We start from the raw sequence: 27184 nt of genomic DNA, 5'->3' as shown, positions 1-27184 counted from the left end.
TTTTTTAATGGAATACTGTAGTGTTTATTATAAATAATTTATCTGTGCACTTCATTATTTTTTTTTTAATTCATGTGCCCTCCTAATCTTTAATCAAAAACGTTAACCTCCCCTCTCCCTCAAAACGACTCCTCTTCTCTTCCGGTCACGAGATATGGCGCAAGGGCGGAGCTAGTGAAGTGAGGGGTAAACACTGGGATAAAGGACTGGGGGAAAAGCTGAAGCTTCACTTTATAGCACTGATACCAGTCATGAGGGAGTATGTTACCCCTAAACATTGAAAAGATATTAGGATATTACGACAACATTACTCTTAGGACATCGCAAACTAATTTTTTTCATGAATATGACTTAATCTGATGGAGACGCGCTCAGTCATTCAGGCAGTCTCTCTCTCTCTCTCTCTCTCTCTCTCTCTCTCTCGCTCTCTCGCGCGCGCGCGCGCTGTTTAGGCATGTTTTGTGCCATTGATTGTCTTGTCATCCTTAATAAATAAAACATTTATTCATACTTGGGTGTCAGCTGTGAATCCAGAGAGAAATCCCCCACCACTAACTGCAAACTGGCATTCAGATCTGCCTCCATTTTGTTAGCACGCCCCAGCTTCCAACGATCCAATCAATTACCGAAGGACGAAATAAAGTCCCGCCCTCTCATTTCAGATGCTGTTTCACTCGGATATACGTCACAGTACAGAAGAAAAGACAATCGCAACTTCCATTTCATGCCGACTTTAAAAGTCTCAGAGAAAGACGTAAAAAAATTATATAAGCACCGACTGCGAGACTGCATCGCATGTCTTTGATGAAAAGAGGAAGGGGTGGTTGTTGCTGGTTACTGTATGATGATTGAAATTGCGAAATGGCCTTAAACATTTAGTAAATAAACTGCAGAATGTTATGTTTTCTAATACACGCACAAATTGCATGTATTCATACAGCGCTGCACGAACTCACAGTGCCAGGGTTCAAAGTCCAACGCGCGAGAAAAATGTGTGCTGAAACACTGTTGGAGTAACAGTTGCTCAGTAACATTTTTATGAATTTTTACAAAGCATAGATGTGACAATGTTATACGTGCAACAAACATATTCACAAGTTCTTAATGAGAATCATTTATAAATCTGCTGTGGTCAACAAAAAGAAGCACTGAGGACTTCCTGAGGGTATCCGCCAAAAGAAAAGTTACATCAACATTCATAAATGTTAGTATTGTAATTTTACTGTTGTCCTGTAAATAAAATAAAAAAAGTAAAACAATAATAATGATAATAATAATTACAACAGCTATATTAATACATTTCTTATAACATTCACACATAGTGTTCAAATCTGTAATAGATTTGTATCTATCTGTGGGATCTGAAATATTTTCTAATGTTTTAAAAGTAGCCTCTTCTGCTCAGCAAGGCTGCATTTATTTGTACAGTAAAAAATACATGCCTGATTCAAGAAGGGGGTCTCAAAAATTACCAAAAAAAATATTTTACTAACTTATTAATTTTAAGTTAAATTGTGCTTTGTTGGTATAATGTCTGCTAGAATGTTTAAAAAAATTTCAATGCTAAGTAAATATTTATCTTTGAAAAGCAAGACAAAATAGTAAAGGCAAAATGTGGGTATTCAATTTATGCAATGGTGAAAAAATTATACATGGGGGGAGGGGGGGGGGGGGACATGAAAAAAGTGTTTTCATCACTCATCAAATATTTCTTCTTATTATCAATGTTGTAAACAGTTGTTTTTGTGGAAACCATGATACATTGTTTTCAGGATTCTTCGATGAATGGAAAGTTGAAATGAACAGAATTATTAGAAATATTTTGTAACATTATAAATGTCTTTACTTTGATTACTTTATTGCAAAAAAAAAAAAAAAAACCTACTGTCCCCAAACTGAACAATAGTGTAATTGAAATGATCTGCAGTGTGTTTGCTGGAAGTCAATTTTTGTTTCCCTTTCTTTCTATGAACATGCAGTTTCAGTGAGATGTGAAGGTAAAGAGGTAAAAAGTGGGATTTTATCAGTGTAGCTACAGTAACTGAGCCACCATCATAGTAGAGTTTGTAGTTCAATTAGTTTTTTCTAGTACATTTGCTTCCTGATCTTGCGTTGTCTGTAAGGTTGAATGGTTTTCATATGTATGTAAGGTATTATGGGTTATTAATGGTAGTGCTGTTTGCTTGTGTTTAGGAGCAGAGTACAGGGGGTGATGATGCAGATGAAATGCCAGATGTTCAGGAGACAGTCACTATGGTCCCAGGCAGTACACTGCTATGGAGAGTAGCCCCTCGACCGCCAAACTCGACACAGGTACCCCAAGCCCCCAATGACTCCAACGTCTGTCTTGGGTGATTGCATGTTAGGCTTATTCTCTCTTTTCTTTTTATCCTTCATTCTGTTTAGATGTATAATTTTACCAACTTTGCCATGACGCTTAATGAGCTGGAGCCTGGCATGATTGGAGTCATTGCACCGACAGACTGTCGTTTGCGGCCTGACATCAGAGCTATGGAGAATGGGGATATCGGTATCTCTCTCATATCTCTCTTTTGGCTCATTTTTTTACCATCTGTCCAGTCTTCTGTATGTTGCTGTACTTATTTTACCCCTAAATTTAAAAGCTATTTATAAATTCCAGATACTGCAAGTCGAGAGAAGGAGAGATTAGAAGAGAAACAGAGAGCTGCCAGAAGAGAGCGTGCTAAAGACGAGGAAGAATGGTCTACGAGGCAAGTATTTGAATTAAGAGCACAACCATCCACTTTTTTACGGGCCTTGGTTCCTCATTTTGTATATTCTCTTTCCTCTCACGTTTAGAAATATTTTAGATCTGTTTTGTTTTTGTTTGACAAACAAAAATGAAAGCTTCTCATGAAATCAAATTAAGACAGACAGATTCCTGTATATTTCAAACATATTTTATTTGTGCTGGATTAAGTTCTCTTTAGGAATTAACAGTCAACCCTGAATTTTATTTTATTTTATTTTATGATTTTATTTTATTTTATTTTAGAGTTTTAGCGTAATTTAAAGCAAACTAATATAGGTGTTTAAATGTTAAATTATACTATTTCATCTTTATATGCCAGGAAAATAGCCAAGGAAGCTGGCATGGGATTTTATTTTATTTTATTTTAGAGTTTTAGCGTAATTTAAAGCAAACTAATATAGGTGTTTAAATTTTAAATTATACTATTTCATCTTTATATGCCAGGAAAATAGCCAAGGAAGCTGGCATGGCATTAAAACACAAACTGACCGGCATTAAAAAATTTGAATGAAGCCAGCCAGTTCTGAGACTGCAAATTGCAATAGTAACATTCGAAAACAGAAGCAGATACCATCATTTAAAACCCTTTTAGTATGTCCATCTTGAAAGGTTAATGTATTAGTGCAAAAAAAAATCAGTGATGATTTTGAATAGGCTTTTTATTTTTATAACCTTCTTGGCCTCCCATCTTTCAGATGGTTCCAGCAAGGCAATAATCCGTACACTGGAGCTGCAGACTGGATCTACAAGGGTGGTTACTTTGACAGGAGATATCCTCACCTTCCAGACATCTACTGATTCGGTTGGGAAGACTAAAAGAGTCTTGAGATTCATCCTTTGCTCTCCTTCACTCAATCCATATCATCTCCTCTCCTTAAGCGCTTTTCATATTTTTCGTTGGAATGTGAGATTCATATGAACAGTTTTTGAACAAAGCCTCTCCACGAGTTCTACTCTTTACTAGAATCTGGAAATTCAGTGTGAATGGATTTATTTATTTTGAGAGGTAGGGAATGCCTTAATGCCTCACTGTTTTTTTTCATGTATGTTAGATTCTGAGTTAAACATTCTGTGCAAACCTCAGTATGTTTAGAAATTGCTAGTTTATGTACAGTATGTGCTAACTTACCTTTCCATGCGTCTTGCTAGTTACACTCAGGTGTTCATTTGGGTACAAGTGGTTAGTGAAGGCATCGCTGCAGTGCCATCTGTGAAGATTTTTTGTGTCATTATTGAAATGTGAGGCTGCTCAGAACCTATTAGGAGAGCATAATTTTGTGTTTTTGTTCAAACTAATGCTATTTTATCATCTCTATTATATGCTTTTCTTATCTCAAAAATATGTCCTCTGTTTTTGGGATGCATGATGTGCAGGAACTTCACATTTAAAGATTCTGACTGATTTTGAGTACCTGGAATGAAAACGAGTTTATTTTTCTGAATTATCCCACTTTTTTTATTTTTTCCTCCAGAAATTACGGTTATATCTCACTGATTAGGCTCTTGGGCCATTTCTCACCATCTCCATGGTACAGGGGAGTTTACTAAACCTAATATTCTCATTCCTCACACATTTAGATCGATTTTAGATCTGTTTTGTTTCTGTTTGACAGACAAAAATGAAAGCTGTTCATGAAAAATGTTTACTTGGTTAAAAAAAAAATAGGTGTTTTTTAATTGTTAAAAAACGTATAAATAACACAAAATCTATTACATCCTAGCATTGATGTTTTGAGTGTGTTTATGGTTGCCAAAGCGACTTTTCTCTTGTAGAAACTAAAGCCATAAAACTTGTCAGGACTGCATTGTTGAGTGGTACATCCTGGTGAATGAAATGGAGATGGGTGCTAATCTTTCTTTTTATTTCAGCACTTAATGGCTCACGAATGTCAAGGTGCTTCACCTTAGCCCACACACACATTTATATATAAATATATATATATATATATATATATATATATTCAGGCGTACCAAAAATGCTCAGAATGTGCTTCATTGTTCACATGCTTTTTGCCATACAGCAAATTTCATTCTGTAAGGACAATTTTTTTTTCCAGACATACAAATCGTAGACAAGATGACCTCAGAGGATCATGAAAGACACCGCTGTCTTTTATTTCGAAACTTTAAACAATACTGTGATTTTAGCACTCACAAATCTCAGAAGCTATGCAAACATTGATGGGAATGTCTGTCTGTCTGTGAATTGTACAATTTAATGTGTCAATAAGCTCCACTGTTTATGTCAAATACTTTGGTTGGCCTAGCACAAAGGTGTCAAGCATGCTAGTACTTTTGCCAATGGTTTTTTTCACACTATTATTGGCTGTTTTGCACAGCCTAAAGTTGGTTAGGTGGAGAGACATGTGTATGTGACTGCAGTGATTAATAACACTGCTATATAGTTATTAGAAATGTTTATCATCTACACTTAATGGGAGCTCATCATCTATTGTGTAGCACAAGAGAATTTATCTTTAATATGTTCCATGTAGTGCACACAATTCCAAATGCCAAGCTTCGGGCCATGGTATACTTTAAATGAAAGAGTTAACTACAATTTATTTCCCTCTGTATTTTCTACACTATATTGTGGCATGTCTAAACATAAATTATTTAATCTCACTATCAATGCTTTCTAGCGGTTAGAAATATGAGTATATTATTCCACCAGCTGCTAACGTAAAGTCTTTTAAAGCCCTTGAAATCATGAGACATTAAAAAAACAACTTGTCTCATGATTTTGTGCCATGTTTATCAGCTATTCCTGTAGCAATCACATCAAGTTAATATACAAGTAAACCTGGTCACAGTGAATGCAACTATGTAAAGCAAACATACACTAAGAATTTTCAAGTCATTCTGTCTGTGTTCTTATTAAGCTGTTAATATTGGTTGTGACACTAGGGATTGATTGTTTCTGTTGTGAATTTCACAGAAGCCCAAATTATACCACTGTGGTGCTATGATGGCTTTACATAATTGTACATGTGTTGTCACTTTTTACCACATTTGTATAGATCACATGAAATGCACTTAAACTATCTTATGAATCTGCTCATTTGTAAACTAGCAATATTAATAATATATGCGAGACCTCACTAATTAAAGAAATGTCGTTTTGCTCTTTTGTGTTTGATGGGAATTGACAAGCATCAGTTCAAAATTTCTGACAAAACATTTGGGAGAAGCTTCAGCTTCTGGCATATGTTTGATGGTGAGAACGTTTGTGAAATATTATCTGTTGATTTGCATTAATTTGACCTAAAATGTGAACTGATCTTCATCAAAGTCAATGTCATGGATAAAGAGGATCTAATTAAACACTTAACAGAAAAAACATGCTTTCTATGTCTTTATTCTCCAAGCTGGTATTGGTTTAGGAGTATAATTATAAGATGATTCAACAATTAATTTGACGAAGAATTGCTAATGCTCAAGAGACAAGCCTTTTTTAAGGGTTCTTTTGCTCCAAGGTCAGACAAATGGTGTTTAAAGGACATTCAGTTACACTGTTACATGGACAGGTTGACTATACACTCAATACAAATGAATATAATAATACAGAAGGTGACAAACAATTGCTGCTATGGATTTCTTCCTATTTCAGCACTTAATGGCTCACGAATGTCAAGGTGCTTCACCTTAGCCCACACACACATTTATATATAAATATATATATATATATATATATATATATATATATTCATGCGTACCAAAAATGCTCAGAATGTGCTTCATTGTTCACATGCTTTTTGCCATACAGCAAATTTCATTCTGTAAGGACAATTTTTTTTTTCCAGACATACAAATCGTAGACAAGATGACCTCAGAGGATCATGAAAGACACCGCTGTCTTTTATTTCGAAACTTTAAACAATACTGTGATTTTAGCACTCACAAATCTCAGAAGCTATGCAAACATTGATGGGAATGTCTGTCTGTCTGTGAATTGTACAATTTAATGTGTCAATAAGCTCCACTGTTTATGTCAAATACTTTGGTTGGCCTAGCGCAAAGGTGTCAAGCATGCTAGTACTTTTGCCAATGGTTTTTTTCACACTATTATTGGCTGTTTTGCACAGCCTAAAGTTGGTTAGGTGGAGAGACATGTGTATGTGACTGCAGTGATTAATAACACTGCTATATAGTTATTAGAAATGTTTATCATCTACACTTAATGGGAGCTCATCATCTATTGTGTAGCACAAGAGAATTTATCTTTAATATGTTCCATGTAGTGCACACAATTCCAAATGCCAAGCTTCGGGCCATGGTATACTTTAAATGAAAGAGTTAACTACAATTTATTTCCCTCTGTATTTTCTACACTATATTGTGGCATGTCTAAACATAAATTATTTAATCTCACTATCAATGCTTTCTAGCGGTTAGAAATATGAGTATATTATTCCACCAGCTGCTAACGTAAAGTCTTTTAAAGCCCTTGAAATCATGAGACATTAAAAAAACAACTTGTCTCATGATTTTGTGCCATGTTTATCAGCTATTCCTGTAGCAATCACATCAAGTTAATATACAAGTAAACCTGGTCACAGTGAATGCAACTATGTAAAGCAAACATACACTAAGAATTTTCAAGTCATTCTGTCTGTGTTCTTATTAAGCTGTTAATATTGGTTGTGACACTAGGGATTGATTGTTTCTGTTGTGAATTTCACAGAAGCCCAAATTATACCACTGTGGTGCTATGATGGCTTTACATAATTGTACATGTGTTGTCACTTTTTACCACATTTGTATAGATCACATGAAATGCACTTAAACTATCTTATGAATCTGCTCATTTGTAAACTAGCAATATTAATAATATATGCGAGACCTCACTAATTAAAGAAATGTCGTTTTGCTCTTTTGTGTTTGATGGGAATTGACAAGCATCAGTTCAAAATTTCTGACAAAACATTTGGGAGAAGCTTCAGCTTCTGGCATATGTTTGATGGTGAGAACGTTTGTGAAATATTATCTGTTGATTTGCATTAATTTGACCTAAAATGTGAACTGATCTTCATCAAAGTCAATGTCATGGATAAAGAGGATCTAATTAAACACTTAACAGAAAAAACATGCTTTCTATGTCTTTATTCTCCAAGCTGGTATTGGTTTAGGAGTATAATTATAAGATGATTCAACAATTAATTTGACGAAGAATTGCTAATGCTCAAGAGACAAGCCTTTTTTAAGGGTTCTTTTGCTCCAAGGTCAGACAAATGGTGTTTAAAGGACATTCAGTTACACTGTTACATGGACAGGTTGACTATACACTCAATACAAATGAATATAATAATACAGAAGGTGACAAACAATTGCTGCTATGGATTTCTTCCCAGTTCAGTAGTCATAACTACAACGAAAAAAACAAGACTTAGTTGAAGAAAGAGAACAATGATTCACCACTCAACACTCCTGATATCAACTGAATGATTGAATTGTTCATGCAAGACAGAACAAGCTAGACAAGTAACATATTTGCCCAGCAAAGTGCAAGTGGTTCGATCTAAAATGTGAAAATGTAATTTAAAACCTCTAAAAGGTTACACTTATCGCTCCAGTCTGTCTTTGACAAACTAACTAACTGCACAATTCAGCGTTATTTGTGTGGGCATATTGACACATTGACATATTGACTAACCACCAATCAGAGCAAAGGACGCAGAATCCTCCACCAATCGAACGTACGCCCCGCCCCTTCTGCTAGTAGAGGTTGGTCGACATCAGAAAGGTGAAAGAATTCTTAGAATTTGTCTAGAAAGAGAGAGAAATGTAAGTTTTATGTTTGTCATATACCACAATCACCACACATATTCGCCATATTATTAGTAGTAATTTATTACTGTTTTACATGAGTAACCATAATTGTAACTGTAAAAATGTAGTAACTAATAACTATAGAGGCCTAAATATACTCCACTTGGAATGTGAAGGATGTTAGTGGCTGAATATATATATATATATATATATATATATATATATAAGAAGACTGTTATAAAAAGAAGAGGGGATGCCACACAGTGGTAAACATGGCCTTGTCCCAACTTTTTTGAGATGTGTTGATGCCATGAAATTTAAAATCAACTTATTTTCCCCTTAAAATGATACATTTTCTCAGTTTAAACATTTGATATGTCATCTATGTTGTATTCTGAATAAAATATTGAAATTGAAACTTCCACATCATTGCATTCTGTTTTTATTCACAATTTGTACAGTGTCCCAACTTTTTTGGAATCGGGTTTGTATTTTAAATATATTGTTCTACTTCTATACATTATTTAGCTGCACAAACATTGTAATTTCCCTCCCTGGGATAAATTGGCTTTGTTGCTACAGATGTCGTCTGGAGCTCTGTTTCCTAGCTTGGTGTCTGGATCCTGGGGCTCATCAAGCAAATACCTGGTAGAGTTCCGTGCTGGAAAAATGACCCTGAAGGGCAGCACCGTGACCCCGGATAAGCGCAAAGGACTTGTGTACATTCAGCAGACAGACGATTCGCTTATCCACTTCTGCTGGAAGGACAGATCCACGGGGAATGTGGAGGATGTTAGTACACGCTCATATAAACAGCTTTGAATATTCCAAATTCCTTTGTAATGCTGATCTTAAAAATAGTAATATTTTCATTGTTCCTTTTACAAGGACCTGATCATTTTTCCTGATGACTGTCAGTTCAAGAGGGTCAATCAGTGCACCACGGGCCGTGTTTTTGTGCTTAAGTTTAAAGCTGGCTCCAAAAGACTCTTCTTTTGGTTGCAGGTATGCCAGGCTGAGAGCCTTCTGGCATCTAATATTGCTCATTAAAAATGTATTGTAAATATTACCTGAAATACATCTTCTGCAATCACCCCTATTTGACCTTTCAGGAGCCTAAGACAGATAAAGATGAGGAGTACTGCAGGAAAGTGAATGAATACCTCAACAACCCACCAATACCTGGCACTCTGGGGAGTGGAGGCGGCAGCAGCCATGAGCTGTCTGCTCTTGGAGGTATTTCTAAAGTATTTTTGTCCAATGCACTGACACCCTTTCTAAACACTCATCTTAAAGCTGAAGTGTGTATTTTTTCTGTTACAATAAACTTGGCACACCCACACTTTGAGTTCTTAGTATTGATCATAGTGGAAAGCTTGAATGTTGTAAAGAAAAATAATTGTTGAAAATTATGTCTTGCAACTGATATTTTAACATTATTCTCCAGGTGAAGGTGGCCTTCAGAGTCTTCTTGATAATATGAGTCACAACCAACTAATGCAACTCATAGGACCAACTGGACTCGGTGGACTAGGTGAGTAATTATGATGCTTTATTTTCTCTCTCTGTGACAGTATTGTTAACAAAATCTATTAAAATCGTGTTTGGTAATTGAAATGAAGCTGAAGTAAAATCAAATTTAAAAATATGTAAATATTAGATATTATTAGAAATACTAGATATGTTTAAAAAAGGCTAAAAATCTGAATTGAAAACTGAAATAAACAAGTTTAAGTACTAAAATTACTCAAAGTTTGAAATAAAAAATAAATTAAAGATAAATATTTAAAAACAGACTAATAAAATAACAAACACACATAATTAAATGATTGAAATTTAAACAAAAAAATAAAATTAAAACTGAAATTAATAAAATAAAAAAGCTACTTTTGAATGAATGTCAGCTATGCCAAAAATGCATTTTTGCATTTGCAACAGAATCTAACTGGCCCATTCTTACTAGCAAAACCTTGATCCCTTGTATCATCTTATAATCAAATTTCATCTCAAATTAATATGATCCATATATAAAGTACATGAACCCAGACATATTTTTACAAGGTTATCTCTTGGCTGATGCCTATCTTTGTAACATCATGAATTTTTGTTTGGTCTGCAGGGGGTCTGGGAGCTCTGGCAGGACCAGGTCTGGCCAGCCTGCTAGGAAGTGGAGTTCCAGCTACTAGCAGCTCATCTTCCAGGTAACAACCAGTAATAGTTTGGCTATGGAAGATTGTACTTAATCCAGTGACAACTGAAATATTCTTCTTTCATCTTTAGCTCTCGTAGTCAGTCCACTGCCGCCACTCCATCATCCACCTCAGCCCCCACGCGCCTCGGCTCCTCCCAAGTTCCAAGCACACTCATAAGTCCATCTGCAACAGTCACAGCCTCACCCGCACCCAGCACACCTGCAGGCCCTGCTCTCTCTGCTGACCTGCAGAGCATCTTAGCTACAATGAATGTGCCTACAGCAGGACAAGGAGGTGAGATCATGATGTTAGTTCTCTGTTAGGAAAACCTTGGATTACATGCTGACATGTCAACTTTCTTTGTTCAGGGGACCTTGCAAGTGTTTTGACCCCTGAGGTCATGGCCCCAATTCTCGCTAATGCAGAAGTGCAGCAGAGGCTCCTGCCGTACCTCCCATCTGGAGAATCCCTTCTTCAAAGCACAGAAGAACTTCAAAACACTCTCACCTCGCCGCAGTTTCAGCAGGTTTGACTATTGCATATAGTGATGTAGAGAAATTAATTTTTTTTGATCAAAACACCCAAAATTTTCATGTTGACAGAAACTGAGCATGAAAATAAAATAAAATACAGGGTAATTAAATTTATTTAACTGGGTAATTGAACTGTTTGTTGTTCAGGGTGTCCTGTTCTCAGGTGATAAACCAGTTGTAGTAAAAATTCTTCAGCAACATTTTGATATTTCATCTAAAAACAGTTTACATAATGCTACTCTAGCATCATTTTTGGTCAGGTAAAGTGCATCCTCACTGCTGACCTGTTTACCTGTAGCTAGTCCACATTTTGTGTACGAAATAGGCACAGACAGAGTCAAAACGCATCATCAGAAAAGTGCTAATTAAATGTCATGGTTTCAGTCAATGATTTGGCCAAACCATTTTTTTTTTCTATTTTCAGTTGATGAAATTTTGGTGCATCTCCAATTGTGTACACTTAGTAAATTAATTTCAAGACAAGTTTGTTAGCATAACTGCTCTTGGACCAGATTATTTTTAGAATATATCTTCTAATATTCATCTGCACTTTTTCTGGGTTGTGTAGGCTATGAGTATATTCAGCAGTGCACTGGCATCAGGGCAGTTGGGGCCTTTGAATCAGTTTGGATTACCTACAGAAGCCGTAGAGGCGGCCAATAAAGGAGGTCATTATATTTCAAATGTACACAAACTGATCTGGTTCATTCCATTTCTAAACACTTGTTTATACTTTCACATAACATATACATTCCTCTCTCCCAGAGATCCTTCTGATAAGTTTGTGGTTTATACAGAATGTCCTTACAAGGGCAAAATTGGCTGTACTCTAAAGTATCTAGACCAGGGGTGCCCAATCCTGGTCCTGGAGATCTACCTTCCTGCAGAGTTCCGTTCCAACCCTTATCAAACACACCTGTCTGTAATTATCAAGCGCTCCTTCAGATCCTATTTAGTTGGTTCAGGTGTGTTTGATCAGGGTTGGAGCTGAACTCTGCAGGAAGATAGATCTCCAGGAACAGGGTTGGGCACCAACATGTTTTTGGCTAGATTTACATAAATCATGTAATAAAAAGCTGAGATTTTAAGAAAGAAAAGAACATTCTTACAAAGGATAAAATGGCTGTTTTTGCTCTATTTTGTTGTAGATGTGGAAGCATTTGCCAAGGCCATGGAAGGTGAAGGCAAGTCGAATGAAGGAGGAGACAAGAAAGATGAGGACATGAGTTTAGATTAGGCAACTCTCTACATGAGCTGCTTCTCTGCATTCATCAGTTGAACTTTCTTCTCACTGTAGAGCTTCCAGAGCATCATGCTGTCAAGCTAAATGTCCTGTTAAAGGTAATCTGTTTTTTTTAAAAAGGGATGTTTCACACAAAAATGAAAATTCTGTCATTGAAAATGTAGATATTTTTAATGAAACCTGAGAGGTTTCTGTTACTCAATTGAAAATCTAGATAAAGTGATCATATCCCTTCACAAGACTTGGATTAAACTACTTGATTCATAAGGACACTTTCGGATGTTTTACGTTTTGGTTACCTGGACTTGTTTTTCAAGGATTATTCAGTTTTATGGGTTTGGAATGACATGAGGGTGAATAAAAATAAGATTTTTTTTGGTGAACTATTCCTTTAAACACTTAATTCTGTCACAGTGTGATTTTTTTTATTTTTTTTTTCAGTTTTATGATGTACATTTTAAATTTACGAAATAAATGGGGTTAATTAGGGTGAATATGCCAAGTTTAATGTGCTTTCAACATTTCTCCGTTTGAACGGCCTCACATAGCTACTTCTAGCTTTACTATTGGCATTGGGGTGCGACTACCTTTGTGTCCGAACTATAGATATTTCACATTTCTATTTTAATCAGGAGGTCTTTTACTGTTTAAAACCCTTTTCCAAATAAAGAAACTTGCATCAACAGGTAAATAGTTTTTTAGTGTATAAATTGACAAAAACTCCACAGGCAACTGAAACAATTAAAAACATCTTTATAAATGCGAATAGAAAAAACAACAAAGACAGCATCTACACAGCACAGCACATAGGACCCTGTGAACAGTTCAGTCTAAACTAAAGCCTAGCTCACACCTCCCAATAAACCCCAACATACAGTGGTTTTTGGTTCAGTGTTAACCCCGTTGGCGTTTAATCAAGTAGTGCCAACTATCCTCACATCATTCTGACATACTGCTAAAATAGACAATTTTGAAAAATAAAGCTTTTGGAAGAAATTCATAGACACCATAAAACACAGTATTCTCATGCAGAAGGTCACAGGATTCCCTCACAGTGCTTGTACCGTTCCACATCCTCAAAGCTTCCACAACAGTATCACAGGAGTGAATGTATTCACATACAGTGAGATTTCAATCAACACGTCACATGGTTTTCCAACCAGATCTACAGTCATATTCATAACATGTCAAGGTGTGTGATTACTCGGTATCAAAAAGATTAAAGAGACAAGAAGTGTGAAAAACAGTATGGCAGCAGAACCATACTGACAAATGTAATAGAAAAGGCACTTAATTCTTCAACGCTCAGTGAATATTTACACTTTGAAGAAATAGTGATGTATGATTACCCACAATTCTCTCCCATTCAATTACCCTCTCGTAGTTGATCATTTGTCTCAGCAATGTGAATCTTGACCAGTCTGAATCCCTGAGGGAAAGAAGCAAATGCACCATACAGAACCATCATGTTAAAAAAATAAACAAGCACTAGATAGTGGCTATGTGCTTCTGCTTCTCAGTAAAAAAAATCTAAAATCAAATGGGCTACAGAAATCAGATGTTTCATATTTCTGGTAATGCTGCACACTGTGATACTGTCCAGGTTCTGAAAGTAAACATGCCACTCCTATGGTGTATAAACATTTCCAAAGAATAATATCGGAGATCAAAGAAACGGCGATATTGTATGAACACTAACCAAGAAGATTCAGAAAGGTTAGGTCATACTCAACACTGCACAACACAAAACAGACTCACTCGGTCAAGAAGGTGGCGTTCTCCTGTGACCAAATACACAACAGCTTAATATACAGATGTGGAGTTATTTGTACAACCTACTGTACCGTTTGAAACGTGCTCAATCAGTGTTGCACATAAGAAAAACCGGACACAGTAGGATGCTAAAAATTAAACATTTCATCACTGTAATTGTCACAGCTGTGCATTGGAACTGAGAAAACCATAACAAGACTTAAGTCAAGACATTCAAAAACACTTGCATCTAAAAGAAAAAACAAGTGGTAAATGATTCAGTTTCTCTTAACATTTGATTAACTGTTTAAAATGGCACTCACATATTCAAAAGACGTTTTTACATTCAACGCTACCTAAAATGCATTACGGTGGGTCTCAAAGAACATCATATCACTGTTAAACCACAGTCTAGTTAGTAAATGTTAGATGACTTAAAAATAAATAAATAAATAAATAAAGGAGGGTGAGATATAAAAGCACAATTAATGTGCCCGTTAAATGTCATCTCTAACATAGAGTGCCTGGCTGGAGACGCATCGGAATGCCACACATACCCCAAAAATATATACAGTATTCATAAATTATGAATTCTAATAAAATGAAGGTCCATAAATAAAATATTGCATAAATAAAGTGGTGCTTTAAGAAAAAGCTTTGATAAATGGTGGTTAATAAGCATTTGTGGTATTAAAAAAAGTAAGAAATAATGGATAAAAATGATCAGTGCTTAGAGTAAGCCTCTCCCTAAATGTGTCTGATTTATAAAATCAGTTCTATGAAGGACGTAAACAAGTGAAGATGGAGTGCCGAGAACACTGGACATAGCTGAGAGAAAATTCCACTGATCTATTTAATCAATAAATAATACATATAACCTTCCAGAACTGCCAAAAGAGCGTCATCTCTCTCGCATACAGGCATCTCTTAAAGGCACAGCTCACCCCAAAATGAAAATTCTGTCATCATTTTCTCACCCTCATGTTGTTCCAAACCTATACAACTTACTTTGTTCTGAGAAACATACAGCAAAACATATTAAGTCATACAGGTTTTGAAACAATATCAGGGCGAGTAAATGACGACAGAATTTTCATCTTTTGGTGAACTATCCCTTTAAGGGCCCACTCCAATTCAGCTCTGCTGCACCAGTCTGCGATAGTGAGGCATGACCTTGCTGTCTGGGAGGTAGAGTGCCATCTCCAAAGCAACAAGAACTGTGAACTCCAGGGAAATCAACTCCTTGCGATTTATTCGGAAACGCTCCTCCAACCTCTGTTAAGGGTCAGACAGATCAAAAAAGAGAAGAAATAGGTAGGGCGGAAGAGAGAGAGAGAGAGAGAGAGAGAGAGAGAGAGAGTCAGTGCATAAATCATATTAACCAAGAACACATGAAGCATATACCTATAAAGAACGGTTAAGTCTCTGAATTAAATGAATATCCGAATCGGTAAGAAACTTACATCCATCAGTTGTTTGACCTCTTGTTTCTTGAGGTCGCTGCTGATCTTGGCAGCTAATAAAACGCAAGCAGCAGACACCAGCTTTCGGTTGTGCTTGTTCAGCCTCCCTTGCAGAACCAGTTTCTCAAAGTAAACATAAGCCATAGCTATGGTAACCGGCTGTAGGCCACACTCCTCGCTCATTGAGCGCATCTCCCTTTTCAAACTGTGGTGGACATTAAAAAAAGAGGAGAAAAAGAAGTTTGTAAACTTAATTAGGATCAATTTACAACATGCCCATGTTGTATGTTAATTCATTCAGCCAAATCTAAAATGTGATTGCGATAGTGCTATGTGCCAAAGACCCCATAAAAATAGATTCATGGGCACTATTTCTTTCCTGTGTTCACATATTTTCTATTAAACTATGGAAGCATTCAGTAAATTTCTGGCTGATGCAATAAGTCGATAATAATTTTCAAGCTGTAGCCAATAACTGAATAAATATTAAAAATAAATATTATTTTTGAGATTTGCTTTTAAAGATTATGGTAAAGGCAACTATCTAACAATCTAAACATAGAAATATAAGAAATAAACATGCATAATTAAATTTTCTTAGACGTGGTCCAAAGCAACTAGTGCTTCCAAACGATTAATCAAGATTAATCGCATCCAAAATAAAAGTTTGTTTACACAATATATGTGTGTACTGTGTATATTTATTATGTATATATAAATACACACACATGCATGTATATATATTTTGAAAATATTTACATGTATATATTTACAGTGGGGAAAAAAAGTATTTAGTCAGCCACCAATTGTGCAAGTTCTCCCACTTATCATATAACATATATATATAAATATAATTAATATATAAACACTACATTTTTCTTAAATATATACATGCATGTGTGTCTATTTATATATATTTACGCACATAATAAATATAACACAGTACACACACATATTATGAAAACAAAAACTTCTTTTGGATGCGATTAATCGATTGACAGCACTAGAAGGTATTTAACCATTTTATTTTACATAAAAATGACTTCACCTTCTGATTTTGCTGAGTGTCAGCTTTATGTGAGGAAACTTCTCCTTGAATGTCTCGTTCATGTCTTTCTTCAGGTCGGATGGTTTCACATACTCAATAACAGTTGCCTGGAGGGGACAAGGACAGTCAAGAAAAAGTATGGGTTTTTATGGCTACTAAAACACAATTGTGGCTGCCAGTATTCAGCTTTTACAGCTAAAGCCTAGTCAGCTGTGATACATATGATAGCATACTTCATGTCTGTAGCTGTTAGACCATACTGAGCCCTTAGGGTTATCATATGACATGCTGGTGTGATCTGATATAGGTCATAAGCTGGGTTCAAGGATTATGAATCACTATCACGCTGTAGTGCAACTCAGATGTCCTTGCAAATCCTTTTCATTGGCATCATGCTAGAAGAGATTATTGAAACTGTGTTGGTTAAAACTTTTCAATCAAGGAGCTTACCACATAAGATGCGAAAATTAAGACTCGCTTGTGCTTCCCACAAGGCCACTGCGGGTCACTGAGTAAGTCGGGGTCATAGTCTGATAGCTCGTCCACACCTAGCAAGAGTTACAACATTAAGCATGTTTGTTTTTTAAAGAAATTAATCCTTATGCTCAGCAAGGATGCATTATATTTATCAAAAGTGACAGTTAAGTCATTCATAAATAACGTTACAAAAGATGCCCATTTCAAATAAATGCTGTCCTATTGAACTTTCCATTCATCAAAGAATTCTGAAACAAAATGCAAAGTTTCCACAAAAATATTAAGCAGCACAACTGTTTTCAACATTGCTAATAATAAAAAAAACAAGTTTCTTGAACAGCAAATCAGCGTATTTGGATAGTGTGACACTAAAGACTGGAGTAATTGCCATCCCCGGAATAAATTACAATTTAAAATATATTAAAATACAAAATTATTCAATTGTAATATTTCACAATATTATTGTTTTTACTGTACATAATGTATGTAACTGACCAGGTAACACACCAGTATCCTGTCCAACTGTGCTGTTGATTCGTGAAGGGGTGAAGTTCTTCTGCCCATTAATACGGTTGCGAGACATTGGCATCTGAGCTGTACTGATGTCAGGTGGGCCGCTGCTCTTCTGCCTGACCAAGGCATTAGTTGGAAGCAGAAAACCGGCATATGATACTGTCTGCAATGCAAAACAATCCAGAGCTATCAACAAGAAGGTTTCTAAGGCACATATAATCATTGAGATCTTCTTAGAGAAATACCTTTCCAAAGTCCACCTCCACTCCCTCCAGTCCAGGGACCATATCAACTCCACCACCAGAAGAGTGTCTCTGTCTCTGGGCTTCTAGTTTAGAGTCACTGCAGGGGGTTGATAAAATATTAATAGTCAGAATTTAATAACACTTCCCTGAAATAATCTGTTTTATTCAGATATTGAGATAAAGAATCCTCGGTCTTATTGCTGTTTGTCTGGTGCAAAGACGCTGTTAATATACCAGCATCAGGCCTCAGTAGACTGCTTATAATCTGGTCCATTTGTAAATACAGTACACCATTATATTAAAGCTTAAAATGATACAGCAGCACATCTTTAAGAAGTGATAAAGCACATTGACTAAAAAAAAAATAATAATAAAAATAAAAATGTGATTGGATGTATAACAGGTGGACAAATCACTGTGATCTCTGGACTGCCAAAACCAAAATCTAATCACTCACTTGCACAAAGCTGAATGACACATGCATGTAATTTTAATTGTACATCTAAACCTTACATTAATGGAGCTATATCATATATTTTTATTGTTTAATTTTCCCCCCAGAAGTCCACTTAAAATGTTGTTTTTTCAGCATGTAAAAATTTTAATTAGTTTTTCATGACAATTTTACAGACCCTTTTTTCAAATGTGTGAAAGTGCTTTGCTCCTCTAAGACACATGCTGCTGATTTTCTGTCGAGCTACATTGATCCTATGTATTCTGTTCAGAAAATAATCCACACTGAAAAGTGCAGCAAAAAAATTGAAAAACGCTTTTTGGACTGGGGATGATGTTTCAAGTTCTACAACTTGCGTCATATTTTCTGACTACATCAATTTATTTTTAAATGATCAAGGAAAATTTGATCCCACATGATATGACACCATTAAAGAGTGTGAGGTAAACTGAAGATCATAAAGTATGATAAATTTAAAAGATTTTAATGTTGAATAAATAATCACCAAGGCTGCATTTATATGATCAAAAATACAGTAAAAGCAGTAATATTGAGAAATATTACTACAATTTAAAAATCTGTTTTCTGTTTTAATATATTTTGTGATTTAGTCCTGTGATGGCAAAGCTGAATTTTCAGCAGCCATTACTCCAGTTCTCAGTGTCATATGTTCCTTCAAAAATCATTTTAATATGCTAATTTAGTTTTCAAAAACATGTTAAAAACAAACAAATATTTTTGTGGAAACCTGGTTTAGTTTTTTTTTTTTTTTCAAAAGAACATTCATTTGAAGCAATTCGTTTATAAACGTCTTTATGTAATTTTTCATCAATTTAATGCATCCTTGCTGAATAAAAGTGTTGATTTCTTTAAAGAATATCTTACTGACCCCACATTTTTCAACAGTAGTGTACAGAAAAAGAATGCATTTAAAAACATCAGTGCTTTGTGAAACATCACTCAAGATATTTTGTTCCATTACAAATTAATCATTTATTTTGGAACATAACATTTCATCAACCAGGCTTAAAAAAAAAGGAAGAAAGAAGAAAAGAACAGCTGATTTGTCCATCCCTCATGTATGGGTTTGCATGATATGAAATGAGTTGTTTGGCTGACTGTGGTGGCTTTGTACCTGATGTGATAACTCTCTCCATAGGGGAATACAGAGAAAGCAGCACACAGGGATCTCTTGGCACAAATCAGCACAACCCTGCAGGACACAGATGGCAAGTGCACACAGAACAGACAACATCAGTCACCTAAACATCAAACCATCACAGTACACCAGCCATGTTTACACCACAACAAGTGCATATGGGTCACAACAGCATGCAGCACAAAGCAAATGGGAGATCTTACAGCCCTGGAATGCCATTGGTGACAAAATGAATAAAAATAATAAATAAAAAGTAAATCCATTCTTCAACCACAAATCCAAATATTAAAGCAGCTTGTAGATTTCTATGTCACCGCAGATTGGTCAGCAGGACCAAATCTAATTACAACAAACCCCGTCACATTTCCCAGGGGTCTGAACAGCATCGCAATTAACAGGACTGCAGTTTGTGACACAGGATGTGCTCAATGAGTCGGGTCCATATTACATCACTGCTGATGTCATGAGGCTGGGGATATGGGTGTGCATATGAGTGAAGGTGTGATTTCATGGTTGATGGTGTAATGCATGTGGAGTGAAAAAAGGGAGTAAAATTCAGCATAATATTCAAGTTCATATCAGAAAATAACACCTGCACTGTATGTTTGTCTTTATTTCCTTAACCTGTGTAAAATTCATTACCTATATACAGGTGCATCTCAATAAATTAGAATGTCGTGGAAAAGTTCATTTATTTCAGTAATTCAACTCAAATTGTGAAACTCGTGTATTAAATGAATTCAATTGCACACAGACTGAAGTAGTTTAAGTCTTTGGTTCTTTTAATTGTTGTATATAATGCTGGGTACACACTAAAATATCTTCAAAATGTGAAGATACATTCCCCCCCCTCCCCCCCACCACATCAGGATTTCTGATCGGGGCGCCTCTGACGTTCTTCCGAGCAGATTCAGTCACTCTTAACACACCTCACACCACAGGAAAATCTGATCAAATAATCTTTAGAACCACCAAGATAATCGGGACATTACCTAGGATTGTCGGAAGGGGAGAAATCGGCCCAAAATCAGCCTGATTATCTTGTGGTGTGTACCCAGCATAAGTCATAGGTTGTATATAGGTCATAATCTTTTATAAAGCTATTTAAAAAAAAGTACAATAGAAAAAAAATGCAGGATTCAAAAGTCAAAAGAGCCGAATGGGTTTATGGCACTTTTTTACCAGAAGAGGAAAGTAAATTAGAAAGAGAAAGAAAAGGAATCAGGGAGGAAAACATTTATCTTACGTAACCGAGTTTCATTACATTTTAATGGTTCTTGCCACGGTGCAGTTCTACTTTCAGAAGATGCCATTGCTATATAAGGTTCCATTTCAGATTTATTTAATTCAGCCCAGTTGTTCCTCATGTAGGCAGACACATCTATCCCCCATTTCGTCTGTGTAAGAACCTAAGTGAGTTATCCCAGTGAGTACTTATGCCAGTTATTAAGTTAGCTAAGGAATCACAGAGTCTGTCTCACTTAGCATGAGCACACTGCAGTTATATAACAAAGAACTTTACTACCTGAGGAAACAGTCCAGCATCCACTTCACCAGCATCTATTTTTTATATTCACCCCATCTGACATGAGCCCACCTCCATTCTACAGAAGTTGTTGATAAGAAAGTGCTAATAAATAGGGATGCACGATATATCGGCCACCATATCGGTATCGGCCGATAAATGCTAATTTTTTCTGTTATCGGTATCGGCCCGATAAGAAAATTTGGCCGATATCTTAAAGCCGATAAATAATGCATTATTTCCTTCAGAGACACTTCAGATGCGCGCTGTTCGTTTGCAGCCTTTTGTGCAATTGTACGTTGTAATATTGTGTTTATTTGATGTATATCTGATTTATCTCATATAGAATGCGTTTGGTTAAGTTAAAAGAGCGCTTCAGTTTACCGGTGATCATCTTTAGCTCAGCACACGCAGCTCAAACAGCAGTGCACAACATTAATAACTATGATTGGGAATGTCGTGTATATAACATTCTAATGAGAACATTATTATAATAAAACGTTGTGAATTCTTTGGGTTTAGTTGCCGTGTTTCAGCGCGTTGTTATGGGAAGAGCGCATCCACAACAGGATCACACATTCTGACTATAGCATGCAATAACTGCGTCATTTTGTACATATATAAGTTGTAATATTATGTTTATGTTGTATTAATATTAATCTCAGGATGCATTTCCTTGAGTTAAATAAGCTGCCAGCAAAACGCTTCAGTTTACCTTGTTCATTCAGCTCTTCAGCTTCAGCTTGAGCTGCAGCTCAATGGCTGCTATTTAAAACAGTGGTATTAATTTTTTACTTTTTCAAAATCATTGATATATTATTAATAACAACAACCACTTGTATTTTTCTCTTATTATTTTCATCAACAATATGGTTTAGTAATTAAAATCATTTAATTATTGTCCGTGCAGAGGCTATTCCGTTTTATTGATCTATGGCGCATTCATTTTGATTCTTTACACGTGTAATGATGTCCAATGACTTGTTTGCATTATTTATGCATTATTTTATTTATTTGTAAGACTTTTTTATGACTAAATTTGGTAATGGGAGAGTAAAATTATTTTTAAAACGTACACCGTTCAAACTAGGCTGCTTATGTTGAAGTGTTTGGGATGTGGTTTTTAATGAGGAGACCTTTTTTGTAATCAGGCTCTCAAAAAGTATATAAAAAATTGGATATAGATTTATCGGCCAACATATCGGTTATCGGCTTTCAAAAATAAAGAATTATCGGTATCGGCCAAAATTTTCATATCGGTGCATCCCTACTAATAAAGGATTGGCCTAACAGAAGACCAATTATATTTTAAAATCATTTTTGAAAATTAAAAATAAAATAAATACATTATACAAGATTAGATTAATGTAAAACAAACAAACAAACAAATAATTAAAATTGATAGAAAGTGCTAATTTAGGAACAGCCTAAATTAGGGGTCTTCAACAGAGAACCAATTATTGTTTAAAATAATTTTTTTTATGAAAAATTATATGAAATAAAATGGGATAAAAATGCATTCAACAAATTGATCTACATCTAGGAAGGACTAACTTGACTAACTTAACTAACTTAAGTTAAGAAGCTAAAATTAAATGTTTTATTGTCCTCGTTCAAAAAATGTATTAAAATTAATATGTAATGTATTAATTTGACTTAATGATTTACATAATAATTAAATGGGCTTTGTAATGCAAGAATCATAAAGTATGTAAAATTGTAAATACATTACAATGGTACTACAGTATATGCATGTTATTATTGGTCAGGCTCAAAAGGCATATCTGTTTTATTTGTGCTCCAAGTCTCCTTTTCTTGAAAAAGCTTAAAGACCCCTGGTCTAAATTGATCTTGCATATACAGACTATTTATTCAAAAAGAAAACAAATACAGCTCCTACTCACAGGGAAAATATTTCCCATCACACCCGCCAACTCACCTGCTCCCTCGAGTGTCATATTGTCTCATATTCTTGATGAAATGCACCTTCTTGGAAACCTTTGGCCCTGGAGACCCAGAGAGGTTACGTGTCCTGCAACAAGAATTAAATATAATTTAGAGATAAATACATGTGGCTTGCTTCAATTTGTATACGCTTAGAGAAAAACTGTGATGGATTAAACTGAAGCAAAAGCTTAATCTTTTGGCTCTTGACTATAAATTAAGGCTTAAAGGTCACTTGTCCAGCATCAGTCCATCAGCAGATCTTACATAAAAAGATGAGAGGGTGAGGGGAACAGAACAGGAGAGAGATGAAAGGCAAGCAACAAAAAAAAAAAAAACAGGAAATGATGTGCATATGTACTGCAGCGAGATCATGAGGCTCGGTTCACATGAGTAACATCACCTACAGGCAGATAATGCTTGTTGTGACTGGTTGATGGCCTTTAGGCTATACTTCTTTGACTGAATCAGCAGCCCCTTTATTATCTACTCTGACAGCAGTGATATCTTATCATACAAACCTTCCATCTGTCCTATGGGTTTTCCTAATCACTATCTCTGTTGTCACAGTTACAAATGACTTTTAAAGTCTGAGAGCTCACTCTCACTGCATATAACTGTCAAGCACTTCTGTTACTCTTAATTATTAATTTGTTACATCAGACAGTAGTACACATTTTTATCACCGAGACTTTTAATTTTGCCCAGAGGAGTCCGACTCATTAATTAATTACTCATTCGATCACTTTAGTGAATCACAAAACATTTGGCGTGGCCTGAGTAGTCCGATTCCCGAACGAATGTACTCTCGTGAGAAGGTTCTTTCTGTGAATCAAAAAACATACAGCGCAGCCCCAGTAGTCCGATTATCGAAGAAATTAGTCCTATGAGTCTGTTCCTATTACGAATTAAAAATATACACGACTTACAGTAAATATCTAAGATCCTGATTCCATGAAATGTCTGACTCACAAACGAATGAGTATTATGAGTAACTTAAGTGCAGAGCCGGCCCAAGGCATAAGCGAACTAAGCGGCTGCTTAGGGCCCCGTGGCCACCAGGGGGCCCCCAAGAGTACATGAAATGGCTTGATATTTTTCGGAGTTTCTATTTACACTAAGTGCAAATAGCCCACCTTGTTGGCAGAGGCTATTCACATTAACTCCGCCCACCAACTTGTGATTCGGATAGTGAACAATACAAAAGACAGTTGACAGTCATCAGCTCCAGTAGCGCAGATGGTAAAACGTGTGACTTACTCATTTTAAAAAATAACTTTCCTGGGTATATATTTTTTGTAATAAAACAATTTTGTTTCATAAACTTGGTACTAATAACAGCTTAACATTATTTACCTTTGCCTACCTTTGGGGTCTTTGCTAGTATATTCCAATATCATTATGCCTCAATTAGTTAGTTATAGATTAAGAGTTGTTTTTTTATGTACAGATGGCTTGCTGCTGTGTATAATAATTTATGTTGTTAAAATAACATTCTTTTCTGTAAATGCATTGTCTGCTGGTTTATTTAGCTACTTTTCAGTACACCACTTTATATACCACTTAGTACTGTAAGACTGAACGTTAAAGTGCAAATTAACACCTGACCACTCTTGCTACTGTTACAATTAAAAATCACAGAAAGGTAAAAACATTGGTATGATGTAAGCAACACAGCTAAAATAAATAAAACTGATAACGGGTGAGTTAGATTTATAGTGTGCGAATAATCAAGCATTGACAATGATCAGTCGTTTATTATTGTGCATGCAGCGCGACTAAAATAGACACACCACCGAGCAAATGACTGCTTCACTTGAATCAAAAACACTTATACCCTGCGTTCCATTCAGAAGGGCTCATCTCTATGCCCTAATCCCATGAAAGGGTTTACCCTCCGGAGTGAGAACTTCACAGGGTTGAAGGGTGTAGGGCAGTGGTTCCCAACCCTGGTCCTGGAGGCACCCCAACACTGCACTTTTTGCATGTCTCCTTAATCAATCACACCTGATTCAGGTCATCAGCTCATTAGTAGAGACTCCAAGACCTGAAACTGGTGCGTCAGAGAAAGGAGACATGCAAAATGTGCAGTGTTGGGGTGCCTCCAGGACCAGGGTTGGGAACCACTGGTGTAGGGGACCAAACAACTGTTTCTTGAAGTGCCCTTCTGCGTCATCATCATGCAAAGAATCTGCAATCCTTAATTCCGAAGGGCCCTTGGAAGTGGCCAGTTTTGAGCACTTCGGTTTGGAACGACACTTCAAAAATATGGCGGCTATGATTGTTTTCACTCCGAAGTGCCCTTCGGAGGGCGATATCCCCCGTTTGGAACACACCGAGTTAATCAGGCAAATAAATTACTGAATTAATCTGACTCACTTAATGAACTGCAAATTATTATTTTCCTTATGTCAAAAATATATCAAGAATAGATGGATCATGTTACGTTATGTCTCGTGAGATGCAAACCAATGTAAGTTAGCTGATTTACAAAATAGTTACAGATACACCTTATGGTTTTGGCTTTATTTTTCATTTAAAGCACTGCACAAGAACGGCATCCGTTAAGGATTCAAAACCAGAGATTCCCCCGATCTAACGTTATTCATCTTAACAGGTATCAAAAATGTCGCAGAAATATTTCCTGTCAAATTCATGCCTAGAAAACAAGACCTCTCTTCAAAGATGAAAATGAAAGTTGAAGACAATAAGGCGGAAGTCAGTAATTCCCCTTATAGATCTGTTATTGTTTTGTTTCTCGTATTGTAATGTAGGCTACTGTTTGTAACACTGCTTCAAGAGTCATAATCGAATGTAAACACTGGTAAACAACAGCCAGATAAACGTTCTATCCACAAAATCAAAACCTTGATACGATTTGGGAATAAACATATAGCTTTCATAATCATAATATTTAGAATTGTTTATAACAGATAACACCTTTATAAAAGAAGGTTGCATCACACATTCACTCCATATGTGTTATGAATGGTGTAATTTATGCATACAATACCAGCTGAATAAATGTCATAACGCGTTTCATTTTATGCCAACCTGCATGACAAAAACAAAACTCACCTTTGGCGGGGATCAGGCACAGGATTAGATCCCGGGAATTGGCCGGGTGATTTACTGGATCCTAAAACCGGATTCGCCGGTCCAGAGGTCGGTGAAAGCGGGGGTGCCTGGACTGACAAAGGATCTGTTTGTCCATCCTCCGTGAAAACGTCGCAGCTCCCTTGATTGAATGCTGGAGGAGGGCTCAAAGGAGCAGGGGAAGTGTTCGTCCTCGGTAGAGGGGTCGCTGCTCCCCCGCTGATGGAGGATGACACTTGGATGAATGTTCCGTAGCTGCTGGTTGTTGACAGCGGGAGACCCGTCACCGCCGCCGCGCCGACATCCACACACCGGCTCTCGGCTTCCCTGGGGCCAGCGATTCCATTGCTTAGGTTGTAAACCGGTCTTCCGTCCAATGATATATTTGTGAGAAACAACAGTGCTGCTTGTCTGTGACGGGAATCCCGGCTTTTTCGCAGGTGTTCTTTGTGTGGTTTGGCTGAATTGGTCCTCGGACAGCCGCGAGGACCGCAGACAGCGGCCGCCATTCTACTGTGAGTAAGCTAAAAGCAGACAGACCTATCAGACCGGCTGAGGGGCTCGCCACGCCCCCTGGCACCCTATTGGTTCAAATCACGGACACTTGTCTATTAATGAGTCTTTGCCTCAGCGGATTGGACGAGAGGGCTTGGTTCATAAATTTGTACAATAATTTTGCTTCAAATGTACACGAGGACATAAGAAATATGACAGACATCTGTTGCTGTCTTTGATTAATAATATATTTTTTAATGAGAATGATACTTGAGATGAATCATTTTACATATTTGTATATTATTATTATTATTATTTATATTTTTTGTTTATTTAATTTATTTGTATATTATTATTTGTAATTTTTTATAATTATATAATATAAAATTATAAATTAATTTCTATAAATTAATGATATAGAAAATCTGCATTAATTTCACCCTTAACTATCAGAAAGCGCCCCACAGTATGCATCCTATCTAATTTCTTAGGGAATATGTTTG

General features: G+C 36.2%; 3 protein-coding genes across 7 annotated transcripts in view; 2 read left to right on the top strand and 1 right to left on the bottom strand.

Annotated features, from left to right (window-relative positions):
- The window catches only part of osbpl2a (oxysterol binding protein-like 2a), a 13864-nt gene extending 8833 nt beyond the window's left edge, over positions 1 to 5031 (top strand). The window contains exons 11-14 of the mRNA XM_016257320.1: positions 2194 to 2313; positions 2407 to 2530; positions 2642 to 2732; positions 3469 to 5031. Of these exons, the coding sequence (XP_016112806.1) occupies positions 2194 to 2313; positions 2407 to 2530; positions 2642 to 2732; positions 3469 to 3571 (438 nt within the window). The 3' untranslated portion in view covers positions 3572 to 5031. The remainder of the gene's footprint in view (positions 1 to 2193; positions 2314 to 2406; positions 2531 to 2641; positions 2733 to 3468) is intronic.
- A 3430-nt stretch (positions 5032 to 8461) lies between these two features.
- LOC107571042 (proteasomal ubiquitin receptor ADRM1-like) lies at positions 8462 to 12860 on the top strand. 3 transcript variants are annotated; one of them, XM_016257332.1, is made up of 10 exons: positions 8462 to 8557; positions 9125 to 9334; positions 9431 to 9547; positions 9655 to 9778; positions 9990 to 10076; positions 10662 to 10743; positions 10823 to 11025; positions 11103 to 11260; positions 11836 to 11935; positions 12416 to 12860. In XM_016257332.1, the coding sequence occupies exons 2-10, from the start codon at positions 9125 to 9127 to the stop codon at positions 12502 to 12504; spliced, it is 1170 nt and encodes a 389-aa protein (XP_016112818.1). In that variant the 5' UTR covers positions 8462 to 8557; the 3' UTR covers positions 12505 to 12860. The 3 variants fall into 3 exon arrangements, with proteins under 3 accessions (XP_016112818.1, XP_016112814.1, XP_016112823.1); XM_016257328.1 differs by having other exon boundaries at positions 10823 to 11028; XM_016257337.1 differs by lacking the exon at positions 11836 to 11935 and having other exon boundaries at positions 10823 to 11028.
- Positions 12861 to 14063: 1203 nt separating this feature from the next.
- cables2a (Cdk5 and Abl enzyme substrate 2a) lies at positions 14064 to 26770 on the bottom strand. 3 transcript variants are annotated; one of them, XM_016257303.1, is made up of 9 exons: positions 26169 to 26770; positions 23086 to 23178; positions 19598 to 19675; positions 18009 to 18105; positions 17758 to 17926; positions 17224 to 17321; positions 16774 to 16880; positions 15726 to 15930; positions 14064 to 15537 (listed from the first exon to the last, which is right to left on the bottom strand). In XM_016257303.1, the coding sequence occupies exons 1-9, from the start codon at positions 26693 to 26695 to the stop codon at positions 15397 to 15399; spliced, it is 1515 nt and encodes a 504-aa protein (XP_016112789.1). In that variant the 5' UTR covers positions 26696 to 26770; the 3' UTR covers positions 14064 to 15396. The 3 variants fall into 3 exon arrangements, with proteins under 3 accessions (XP_016112789.1, XP_016112782.1, XP_016112796.1); XM_016257296.1 differs by having other exon boundaries at positions 17746 to 17926; positions 26169 to 26769; XM_016257310.1 differs by lacking the exon at positions 19598 to 19675 and having other exon boundaries at positions 17746 to 17926; positions 26169 to 26768.
- Between the last annotated feature and the right edge of the window lie 414 nt (positions 26771 to 27184).

The sequence above is a fragment of the Sinocyclocheilus grahami genome, unplaced genomic scaffold, assembly GCF_001515645.1.
Source record: "Sinocyclocheilus grahami isolate Dianchi unplaced genomic scaffold, SAMN03320097.WGS_v1.1 scaffold29.1, whole genome shotgun sequence".
NCBI classification, from domain to species: Eukaryota; Metazoa; Chordata; class Actinopteri; order Cypriniformes; family Cyprinidae; genus Sinocyclocheilus; species Sinocyclocheilus grahami.
This window is presented reverse-complemented; position numbering and strand designations above follow the sequence as displayed.